This window comes from Apis mellifera, linkage group LG1, assembly GCF_003254395.2.
Source record: "Apis mellifera strain DH4 linkage group LG1, Amel_HAv3.1, whole genome shotgun sequence".
NCBI lineage: Eukaryota > Metazoa > Arthropoda > Insecta > Hymenoptera > Apidae > Apis > Apis mellifera.
The window spans coordinates 26702256-26715220 of NC_037638.1; the positions used below are offsets into that span (position 1 = coordinate 26702256).

Sequence of the window (12965 nt, forward strand, 5' to 3'; positions counted from 1 at the left end):
GACGCCCACGATTCCCGATCGGAAATTATGGGTAAATATGAAAGCACTCGGTTGGAAAACATCGCTTATAAATGTACCATAATGTCTCGATCCGTTCCTCTCCTCGGAGCGTTGAAGAAATCAATGGAAGGTAAATCAGATTCGGTTCTTCTTTAATCAACCGTGAAATCAAATTTTAATAAAAGAGACCGCACCCCGTTACGTCCTGAAACCGTTACCGCTTCAACGAATGAGTCGAAGGACAAATAACCAACCTTTACACGCACGTTTCAAATTTTCTATTTATCATCGCAAAAATCATTCGAAAGCTTGTATCAAAGAATCAATCTGATTCACATTCTATCCATCACACTTTTGCTCACGAAATTAATTCACGTCTCAAACTTTTTATTTATATATCACACGTGTCACAAAAATCATTCGAAAGCAAACACAATATCAAAGAATCCCTGATTCTACGCTTTTGCTCAAGAAATTAACACGCACATTTTCATTATTTCATCATTACATTATTATCACACGTGTCACTAAAATCATTCGAAAGCAATTATCAACTGCAAATTGCTTTTATTCGCGAAATTAACGTGTTTCAAATTTTCTATTATAAGTGTCGCAAAAATCATTGAAAAGCAAACACAATACCAAAGAATTGCCCTGATTCACATTTTACATTTTTGCTCAGGATATTAATATGCATATTTTCTATTTATTATCACATGTGTCACGAAAATCATTCGAAAGCAATTATCACCTGCAAATCGCTTTTATTCGCGAAATTAACGTGTTTCAAATTTTCTATTATAAGTGTCGCAGAAATTATTCGAAAACAAGCAATATCAAAGAATTAGCTTGATTCACATTCCATCCATCACGCTTTTGCTCACGCTTAAATTAACACGCTTGTCTCAAATTTTCTATCACGCGTTGCAAAAAAATCGTTCGAAAGCAAGCGCAAAGAATCATTAAAGAATCATCCTGATCTACTTTTACGAAATTAACACGCACGCGTTTATCATCATCACGCAAAATTTCCATTTATTATCACATACGCGAAAAAAAGATCTTATCCCGGATCCCACTCGATCCCACTTTTGGCAAACAATATCGGCATCCGATTATAGATGGCGTGATAGACGATGGCCGGCAATGAACATGATCAGCGAAGGGAGGGCCGCCTCCAGAATATGGAGAAAATCCGAGGATGAACGTAGCAACGGGCAATTCCGGCCCGTTATCTACGCTCGTCTAGGGACAATGCATCATGCATCGCGTTGCTGCCCGCCGTCGTAGAATCCATGGTATACCATCGTGCGCCGTAGCGCCCAGTTTGAGCTATGCATTGGCCAATATGTCGTTCATCCCCTAAATCACGACGATTTACAGTTGAGCCAGGCCGGCCGGCCGGCCATCGCGCTATCGATATGCCGCCTCTCCCGTCCATAACCTAACCCTCTTTCGTTTGTCACACCATTGACGAAATAAAAACTGCCGCATGGAGCGGGTGGGGACGATACGAGGGTGGGCCGCCATCCCACGCCCGCTCGCGTTTCCCGCTATTCCTCGCGCTTTGTTCAGAAGCGATCGACCAACAGTTTACCCGTATTTCGTTCGGACAATAACGTGTCAAAGATAACGTTGGCGGACAAAGGGGAGAAATAGGGCCAAGCTGTTAGGAACGGAAGAAAAGAACGATACCCCGGGATCGTAACTGTTTGTCGTCGCGTTTTCCTCGTAAGCGTTTTAACACGCGTTTCGCATCGTTGAACGTTAAACTGTCTCTTTTGTTCCACCGTGAAAAAAAAAGATCCTCTTTTCCTTTTTTTTTCTTGTCCTTTTTTTTCGAATTTCCGCATCTCAAAAGAATGAAAATAATTCGAGATGAAATTATACGCGTTATGTATCGCTCGTGCGATAACGAATTACCGTGTATTATCGATTAATTCACGCGTCAGAATTTCGAAGCACAGCGCGAAGAAACGCATATTGATTGGTGCATTACCGGCGCGATAAACGTTATCGCGTCTTTTAATAGCCATAGCGTCAGATTCGAAGTAATAAATGTCTAAAAGGTTTTCCATCCGATTGATTTTTCCATCCTCGTTCCAGCGACCGACCAGCTTCGTCTACGATTTATTTAACGGGAATAATTTTGATCGCGTTTTAAATTACTTTATTATTTCTAGAATCAATATATATATATATAGGAACTAGTTTCCTGAAATTTCGAACTAAAAATTTGTCAACTAGTAGTGATTTGTACACTTTCGCCGAAGGATACGATAAATCACGAAATATTTTAGTATTTGTCAATGATTTACACCGATCGTAAAATCGTCGATCCGCGAATAAGAATTGTTCGAAGCGGCATTACGGAAAAATATCGTAAAATCGTCCTTCTTCCTTTTTCTTTTTTCTTTTCCTTTCTTTCGTTCCAAAATTATATTTATATAAATCGTTCGATGATGGCTCGATATTTTAAATCCTCGTAAATAGAATCCTCTAAAATTCTCCGAATCCGTGGAAGCCCGATTCGATGGAGGGACAATTTTTCGCCGCGGGACCAATCATTGTTCGCGCGATTCTTGCCGGCGGGACGATCAATTTATCACAAAGTGGTTCTATTATGCGACCCTCCCCCTCCCCGCAATACACTTGGCATTGTTATTGGGCGGGCCAGAAACAGCGGCGAGAGGGTGGCCGCCGAGGCGAGAGTGAAAAGGCGGCCTTCCATTCCAAACAAGCGGGTTAATTGAAGTGGCGCGCATCAATCGTTAATTCGAAACGTCATTAATTAAGAAGTTGATTATCGTTCGTTATACGGGTTTTAACGGAAATCGTTGACTCTTTCACAGGCCCCGAAAATGAGATTGCATCCGTTGATTCTGTTTACCCTCCCCTTTCCCGATCGAAAGGGAGAGGAGTTTGAAAAAATATTTTTTTCACGAATTCGATTCGACGATTTTTTAAGCAGGAAAGAGAAACGAATCGATCCTCTCTCCACGAATCGATTTCATCCCGGTTTCTCCTTTTGAGATGTGGTCTACGTGCGTGTAAAAATTCACTCGACTTCGTCCCGGAGGGAGGAGGGATACTAACTGTTTATTACCGCGAGAAATAGATGAGGAATCGACGAGGAAACGAAGGGGTGAGATCACACGCCGGCGTGAATACAAATGCGAGAATTAAGCGTCGATTGGCCGCATTGCGTGATTGGCTGGATTTTAAATCGGCCTCCTTTATGGATTTCGCGATTGGTGATGGATATTTTATGGTTTTTATGTTTTTCTTTTTTTTTCTTTCTTATGCTCTAAAAACACGCGTGCTTTATAATGATATTCTTAAAAATTTTAAATCGTTACGTTGATTCGTGCGTAACACTCTTTCCTTTCGATGAATCATAATTTTCAAACGTGTAAAGAATAATTGTTTCGATGTAACAATTCTTAGACAGTTAAAATTTTAAATTTTGAACGTTCACCGATTAAACAAATTACGCGTATGTAGAGATTTAATCTGATAATCTGATCGGTGAAAATTTATTAAGGAGCATTTAAATTTCGATAAGAACATACGAAAAGCAGAAACTTTCTTTCTTTTCTTTTTTTACTGCCATATTTGATTCGCAAAAATTTGCAAATCTATATTAAAGTTAATTTTAACTAATTTACGGCCGTCCATGATATTCATGGATTAATTTTAAGGTATTTTATATTATAATATATATAATAATATTATTAATAATATTTCTACGTTTTAATTGGCAATCTTTTTATTCCTTTCAATCTTCGAGCGGTCGATACGCAGCAGCATGTCCTCTTACGATGCTTTTTTCATTGTATAATTTTTAGTTTTATCATTATTTTGTTAAATTATCACTGTTTAGATCCATATCTCCCCAATTTATATCGGATGATTCAATGATTCAGAGAATAATCATAATTTCTTTGTCTAATGAACATTTTTTCTTAATATCTTTAATATTTCTTCAGAATACCATTTCCAATTTTCAAAGTCCAGTTTATTCATCGAATTCGAAGCGGTTTCTTCAATCAATTGCTACTTCAAATCACAAACATTTGTATACTCGTATATTTATATACTTTTTATACATTATCTATTTTCTTTTTTATTCCACACTAATTAAACTCTCAATATATTTTTATATATCTAATCACATTTTTATATTGCACAAGCAAATCTCCATACGAGGTCGAAACATGGAAAAGAATAATTTCATATTGGTCGAGGTTCGTTCGAACCAGTGACGAGCGACTGTGTTCAGATTATACACAGATATTTCGGCATGTACTCGTTCGTAATTTAATAAGAACACGTATGGAAATCCATTTAGAAAATTGTGCGTGTTGGGGAACATGGATATAATATGCAGAAACGAGCGTGGGTGACAAACGCTTCCTTATCACGAGGCACGCAACGATAAACACGACTCCATCAAACGAGCACGCACACGATACACGATAGATACGAGCATTGTATTATCGGGAACGGTGAAATTATAAAAACAAAAACTCGCATGCGAACGAGTTATCTAAATATTCAAAACTCGCCATGTTATATTTTACGCTTTAAAGAAAGAAAAAAAAAAGAAAAGAAAAGAAAATATTGTTCGCGTGTACAAAAAAATTCCATCAAATTCATTCCAAGATGTGACTCGTTTCATTAACGAACGTCATGAATAATAAAACGAATAACATTCTCTCTCGTCTCGTCTCTCAATCTAAATCATCCAGACATGCGTGATATGACAGATTTCGAAGAAAGTGATCCGGAATGATACCTTATCAAATCTCCACGTTCCTTTCCAAAGACCAGAGGAAAAAAAAAATAACTTTCAATTCTCATGATCGTTGGCCAGGTATTAACCGCGGACCGACAGAAGGAAAGGAAGGGGGGCGTCGAGGAAACGTGACGCGATTGTAAAAATCGTATGCGACTGCGGAAAAAGGAAAAAAAAAAAAAAAAGAAAAAACAGGTCAGGGAATAGAGAATGGCCTCTCGTGTCAGCTGCGTGGTGACCCATATCTCCTTACCTAGGAGTGGAAGCCAAGTCCAGGCTTATGGGCACCACGTGTGCCTTCACCGATGCGCCGCGCGAGGTCTGGAACCGACCGACCAAACCGAGATTCGATTCCGTTCACCCCGCTACCTTTTCCAAGGATTAATAGAGAGATCCGTTAACGCGCGGGATTTCAACCTCGAAGGGGGATGGCCGATCTCCCTAAATCAACGTTCCCAAAATTAAGGAAATGCTTGATGTACGGTTTCATCCATTTTCTCGATTCACCACCATCTATGGGATCGCGCACGACTTTTCTACCGCCGCGACGACGACCACCTCGCATTGTCCTCGTTCAATGGATCCGATTTCTATCCTTCCTCCCCTCCAACGACCATTCCATTCCCTTCTTTTCTTGCCCTCGAATGTATATATATATATTGAAACGTCTCCGCGTATTATACGAATGGATACGTATATACTCGGATATACTCGGTATTGGGAGCAAGAAGAAGAAAGTCCACGGTTGGAAATTGCCAGTTTATCTTGGGAAGACGTAACGACGACGCGACGCGGTTGCACCGAGATTTGTATACCGTATTTCGATTGTGCGGCATGTCGAAAGGGCAACGATTTCGGGAATCTCGTAAAATTCGTAAAAAACTTGAGAGAAACTCGCGAAACTTCTTTCTTTCCTTTTTTTCTTCTTCTTCTTCTCGAAAATAGGATAGGTGGATAATCGAAGACTCGAAAACTTGTCTCGGAATAGAGTTTTAAGATGAAGAGGGAATACATTCTTTAAAGACGGATAGACTTCTTTTCTTAGAAATTATTTTTTGAAGATGTTTGCGCAAGATATCGAGGACTGTTCGAAAATGATATCGATTTCGAAAGACTTTAGGCGGGGGGGTTTAACGTTTTTCAGGGTTAATGCTCGCGATAAATTTTATACGGGCGGACAGCTAATAGAAAATTCAATAACGTTCCTATGCGGTTCTATATTCCGCTGTATATGTATATATATATATATATATATATATGTAGGTCGGGTACTCTTTATAATAAATATGACAATAAATAGTACGGAAGGATCGTTGAAAATCGCACGTTCCTATATTTTATCTCCGCTTCTCCGCTTCCCTCCATTTATTTCCGTGTCGACATGACTGAACCGTATCAGAAAGTGATATAGACACGAAAGCGGCGGAGACTGGTAGAATAGAAGCTGTTACGTTTCCAGTAATAATTTAGTGGATATCTTGTCTAGAAAGACCCGCCCCGTCTCTGAGAATCGAGTGAAGAATGTTCAACCAAGGTCGTTTGTATATCAAAATGATTTATGCGCGTTCGCGGGGAGGAAACGTTGTCCATCGATATAAGACGGGAACAACTCTTGCCAATTTGTAAACGATACCAACTTTTATCTCCCTATCCGTTATTTATTTACCAACTCCACTAATTTAATATCGTGTTCGCTCTTCATCCACCTCTGTGAAACGTATATACAGTAACACGGTTCGCTTTAAAGAAAATTAAATTAAATCTCGAATTAAAATTCGAACAACCATTAATGTCGAAACGTTTCTTCGAACTCGAGGGAAACAATATTTCGAGGGAAGGCATCGCGTATACGCGATATCAAGGCGGAAACTCTCGGAAACGAGAGCCGTGGGCAAAATAAAGTTTTGTCAATTTCCTGTTGATTTCCTAATAGTCCGTAGATCCCCGATAGGCCACGATAGGATGGCGTCGGTGGTGGAGGAGGGAGCAAGATGACGAGGTCCGGACTAATTCACGAGAATGGGCCAGTGTGTATGTGTGTATGTGTGTGTGTGCGCGCACCGGAACCTCCGGCCACCACCGAGGATAGACCATCAAACCGATTGTAATCAGACCACCCTCCGTTTCCAACGCCCCCCTTCGTATTTTCCTCTGGCGAATACCTCTCTCGTCGTGGTAACTGACGCCCAGCTTGGCCACCTCCTACGGCTCTAACACGATTTTCGACTACTCATCTTGACCCAGCCTTCGCCAAATAAAACCGCGGGGGAGTGGGGGAGGTTTGATGAAACGAGTGAAAAGTAGGGAACGGAGGGAACAAAAACGGAGCAATTTTATCCATTCCGTTCCATCCTCCGTGTTTCCATCCGTTCCCCGATCGAATCGAGAACGTTCGTTCTTTTCTTTTCTTTTCTTTTTTCTTTTTACATTTCGAAGCAAAGCAAATATAACAACGGGACAACAGGTGGCAACAAGTTTTGTAAATAAGTAACGATATCCCTCGTCGCGTATTGAAGATCGATAGCCAATTTAACCGCGAAGGATTAGGATTCGAAAGGGTGAGATTCGAGCTAACCAACCAAGGACGAGATCGAGCCGGGCGAATTTTGCGATCGAATTGAAATTCGTAAGTCGAAGTTGTTGGAGGGAACGGCAGGCAGGTCTCGGGTGGGAAAAAATGCAAATGGGGTCAACAAACCGGGCGCGTCAATAGTAGAAACGGGGAACTGTACCTTAAAACTGTGGAGCAAAGTGGAGCAATTAGGGATAGAGTAAACGAACCAGATTTCGCGGCGGGGAAAATGCATATTCAGCGAACCCTAGCTCGGGAACAACCGGCGCCTCCGCCTCCCCGCTAAAATCGACCATTTTAAACCGCGCTTCTTTCCTGCTTTGGTCGCGCAAATATTATTTATCGCCCCCTACGAGATTTCCATAACTTGGCATTAAAGATTCCTCCCATAACTCGTCGGGAAAGAGAGAGAGAGAGAGTTTTTTTCCGATCTCGGCCTGAGTCAGCGGCCGATCGAAGTTTTTCACGGCGAGCGTTTTCGCGCCAACAACAACAGCGATCCACCAATTTTGCACCACCCGATATTTCCGCGATGCATCTCGCCTATTATTCGCTTGTTATCGCTTACGGGCAATAATATAACACGTTCAATGGTAATTTGTTGTCTAATTTAATATGTAACGTTCGTACGATTAATTTTATTCGATCGATACACGCGTATATCGAAATCCACTTATTTGATTTCAATCAATTTTCCGTTTCCGAGAATGCGAGCGTCGGATGTTTAGATTTCTAGGTTACCTCGCTCGTTTATTAATTTGAGAATTAAAAAAAAAAAGGAAAAGAGAACGAGAGTTCGAAAGGATTCGAAGAGGAAAAAAGAAAAAAAAGAAAACGAAGGGAAGAAAAATGGCAACGCGAAAAATAATTTTCGGATCGGAATGCCCTTCTTAAATATTACCCTTGCTACGTTTCTCCCGGTTTGCTTGACAAACAGTGTGCGCGCGGCTCCGCGCAAGATAAACAATTCCCCTCCCTCCTTCCCTCTCCCCTCCCTCGAGCATCGATGGAAAGATATTTTCGGTTATTTTTACACGACGCAATCTAGACGTTGACTTTCGGAAAACGTGATTTTCGGTTTCAATTTTGAATTTTCTTGGCGAAACAAGGAAAGGAGGAGGAGGGAGGTAGGGAAAGGGCGCCATTCCTCTCCCTCCTCCTCAGCCGTAGGTTTGCATAACAAAGCAAGAACACGGTCGGGCCGCATTTGTTGGAATACACGGGATTTTATCTAACCGTGTCTAAACTGGACCAACCGCCGTTAAATTACTCTTGCAATTTTAATAGAAACAATGAAAGCATGTTTACCTTCGCGTCCAATTTTGCGCTCGCCCGCTGTTCCACAACACAAAGAGCCGGGGAGCCGAATATTTAAAGACTAAACAATACTTCTCTGATTTCCTAATTTCGTAGGTTGTGTATATATATATATGTGTGTGTGTGTGTGTGTGTGTACGTCCGAATATTTCGAGCGTGAATTAATTCGCGGTATCGCTTGTGTTTTAGCCTTTTATCAGCCTACAAATTTATGCAATTTTATACGTTTTTATCGGGAACGCGAGGATGGAGATAAAAGATATATATACGGAAACGGGTGTTGATGATCAAATCAGTGATAGATGTTTGCAAAAAAGGAGGGAAAAAAAAAAAAACTTCTCGTTTGTACTACTGTCGAGGATTGAAATCGAAGCGAAGAATAGATTTTTTATTTTTTCTTCTCTCTCTCTCTCTTTCTACGAAAACGAATCGATCGTTTCTACCCATCCATTTCTCCCCTATTCCGTTATTCTGTTTTATCTAACGATTTATATCTTTTCCAGAACACTACCACATATTCGTAGGAGATCTGAGCCCGGAGATCGAAACGCAGACCTTGAGGGAAGCCTTCGCTCCTTTCGGCGAAATCTCGTAAGTCCTCTTAATCTCGCTCATTAAAGCCGACTTACCTTCCTCCTCGTCGCGTACGAGTGATAATATAACGATATTACATGAACACTCATCTTTCGCGCGTGCAATGTTAACCAATACTTGGGTTTCAAAAAAAAAAAGAAAGAAAGAAAGAAATTCGATTCAATTTCATTCGATCGAATTTCGCAATTATATATACATCCCTTATCGTCTTATTGAAAATTGTTGTAGACGTTCCCCTGTCTATTATTTGTAATGACCGATTGATCGATTCATTATCTTCGAGAAAAATGCTACTAATTATTAAAGATCCTTATAAAGATTTATCTCTAAAGACGCATTTTAAAGTCGTTTTAGAAAGAATGTAATTTTCATTCATTTTCGATCGATGATATTTTTATCGAATATTGATAAAATATGTCATATAATTTTATCCATGATTTTTTTTTTTTTTTATATTAAACATTTTGTCTCTTGGATCTTACGAACAAAAAAGAGCAAAAAAAATATATATGTATAAACATGCTCGTATTTCACAGCTTCCATTAAATTTCAAAATAACGATAAAATTCCATAGTCCAATGGCATCGGTATTTAACGGGAGCAAAATGGCCCATCGCATTTGCGCTTCGCGGGGATCGGTAGACGGCAAAAATTTTCGGTTTTTAACGTTCGATCCTGGTGAAAAAAAAAGAGATATATAAAACAAAGAAAGGGATAGAAATCGTTATACGCGATAACATGTGCATATGAAGCGTAAAATTTATGAAGTTATCGATGTCACGCGTATTTTTAATTTATCGTCCAAACGTAGGATGTACATATATATATATATTTATTTTTTCTTCTTTTCCACGTGGCTGTTTAAATATTCATCGCGTTTCCAGTCGTAAAATCACATTTGCCGAAATGCGTGTTTTGTTATTACGCCCGCATGAAATATTATATTCGGCCGCGACACGGGGATGCCGTTGCCGTTGCCGTAAATGATATTAACCGTTTCGCTGATATTTTAACATCGAAATGACAGCCGGGTATCGATCGAGTGTAAAAAAAAAAAAAAAAAAAGGAAAAAAGGAAAAAGAACGTTCATCGAGTCGCGAGAGCCACGGTTCCCGTTCGTTTATCGAATCTGGCCTACCACATACACACATATATATATATATAAATTAACGCATTTGCGTATCTTTGTTTATACGCGTTTCAATGGGAAACGTGCGCATAATTATAAATTAAGCGGCGTCGATTTTTGCGGATAAAAAGGAATATGCGCCGTATTCGGACGCCTCGGCAAAGGGATCAGTCGATATGATTCGATTAAAATTTCGGTAAAATGGTCACAGTGGTCACGATGAATCCATTGACACGTTGAAAATACACGCGAAAAACCCTTGACGATACACTTTCGAAACATTGAATTACATTTTAACCGTTCATAAAAACGAATTGAACATTTCCAGCACTATTCTCGAAAGCGGAGCTCGAAAATGTTCGAAATAATCGTATATACATATACATACGTACATACATATATATATATCGTACGAATCCGATAGAACGGACGAAAACCGACAAAAAAAGGCGAAGTAACAAAAAACAGCGGAAAGCTTTAAGAGAATTAAAAAAACTAGGGGGGAAAAAAAAAAAAAAACTAATCTCGAATAATGCACCCCGTACCTCCGGGGGCGGGTACGCGTGTTCGATCGTGGAATGGTATTTTTCATACAAATAGGCACTACACCGTCGAAAAGGAGAGAGAAAAAGAGAGAGAGAGAATAGTTGCAAAAAAAAATGAAAGGAAGGAAAAAAAGAAAGAAAAGGAAGAGAAGAGAGAGAGAGAGAAATAAAATAGTAGCGCTCGTTTAAACTCTGACATTTGGTGGTACCCGCTCTTAATCTCCGAAATCCTCGCGTATCCCCGGCAAGCGTTCGTTTGACAGGAAAATCCGTGAGGGGCAAGTTCCGTGAGATCGTGGACTTCGATCTGAAATCCGAACTTAGAGGTGACATTTCCGCTGTTCCGCCGGCGAAACAGAGCAGAGGGGGTGCAGAGGTGTGGTGGTTAGGTAGGTAGGTAGGTAGGTAGTGCTCGTGTCGGTTGGCGCACAAGGAGACGGGAGAAAAATGGGGCCCTCCGGAAAAATCGATTCAAACTCTCTCCACGAGTACCTAAGCCGCGCTTTAAAAAGCTAGTGAAAAATTGCCAGCGGTTTCCCTCTTTTATTTTGTTTTCCCGCGCCGCCCTCCGTGTCCCCCCCCCCCTCCCCTCCTCTAGCACCGAGCCGTGCTTCCAGCCTCCCTCTCCCCTCCTTGTCCACCTGCCTTGCCCTCCTTCCATCCACCTTCCGCCACTTTCTTCCTCCTCGCCACCGGTCTGCCCCCCCGAACCAGGACCTTTTCTTCTCCACGCGTGCGACGCGTTTCCCGTGCAACACTTAAGAATTGCACGCAATGCTGCTCGATCGATCCCATTCTCCATTCTCTTAATCGAAATATATTTAATTTTTTCGGACGGATTTTTCGAGATGCGATCAGAATCGTGGATGACGGCGATGATGAATAAGAATTTGTTTCGAGAAAATTGTTTCGAGACAAGTGGTGTTTATTATCAGTGTTGATTATCGATATTGAAAATAAGAATAGTTGGATAGTAGAAATGCGAGTGCTTTTTACTAATTCTTGCGCTAATTCTTCTTAAGCGGCCCTGTTAAAAATTCTCTAATTACTCTTGGAAGAATTCTCGTATCCACGCATATACATACGAAGTTGATCCTGTATTTCTAAAACTTGTGCGTATCAAACTTCATAGTTACTCCCCTCTCGCGTATCACAATGCAGACAATGACATTTGAGTTTTTAAGGGGAGGGCTTTTTTCCAGATTTTTCCCTTCGTATGCGTGTGCGTGTGATATATCGTGGGGACGTGACTGGAGAAAATTAATAACAACGAGGGGAAATACGAAAAAAATTTATGAAAAGAATAAAATAAGCGAGAACTCTCTTATTATCCTTTACGATAAAATAAAATACTCGATCGATATTATCTCCAATTCGAAATATTGATTAGAGTTAGTTCGATTTTTCCAATTTCTCATAAAGTTATCGAATAAATAATTTTAAAATTAATAAACTATCCTTCTCTCTTCTCGCTGATTACAAAAAGTATCACGAAAGACACGATAGTAGAATAATATTCGCAGTTAAACCGCGTTTCAATTAACGCATATCCACATCCGTATATATATATCGAGAATTCTAGCTCCTCCTCCTCCTCTCCCTCCTCAGAACTCGACACTCGCGGCGCGGTCCGTGTATTTTGGGCAATCCGGTACAACGGTTAGGCCGTTAATATCGCGGCTTGATCTCAGCCGGGGAGGAGAAGCGAAGCTCGCATTCGGGTTTAAATGGCGGCTAAGTAAGCTCTTTCCCCTCGCTTTTCCACGCCAACCGCACCTCGCCATCCCTGCACATGTCGGAATATTATTCTCCCTCTCCAACGTTATTTTCCCCTTCCCCCCGTGGAACGATCTTATCGATCTCTCGAACCCTTCTCCCTAATCGATCGTACTTTTTCTTCCTCCCGTTTAACTTCTTACATCTTACTTTTCCTTTTTTACACCACAAAATTTCGATTAAAATTACATACGGAAAATGAACGGACGAAGAAGAGCTACGATTCGGCGAAAG

The 12965-nt window shown here is 40.5% G+C and overlaps 1 protein-coding gene across 11 annotated transcripts in view; it reads left to right on the top strand.

Moving 5' to 3' along the window:
• Positions 1 to 12965, top strand: part of LOC551623 (nucleolysin TIAR) — a 465359-nt gene that overhangs the window by 352360 nt on the left and 100034 nt on the right. For all 11 annotated transcript variants that reach the window (XR_003306248.1, XR_003306246.1, XR_003306247.1 and 8 more), the window contains one exon: positions 9191 to 9278. Coding sequence is in view for 3 of the 11 variants with exons in the window: in XM_026445773.1 (XP_026301558.1) it covers positions 9191 to 9278 (88 nt within the window). In the remaining 8 variants the exon portion in view is untranslated. The remainder of the gene's footprint in view (positions 1 to 9190; positions 9279 to 12965) is intronic.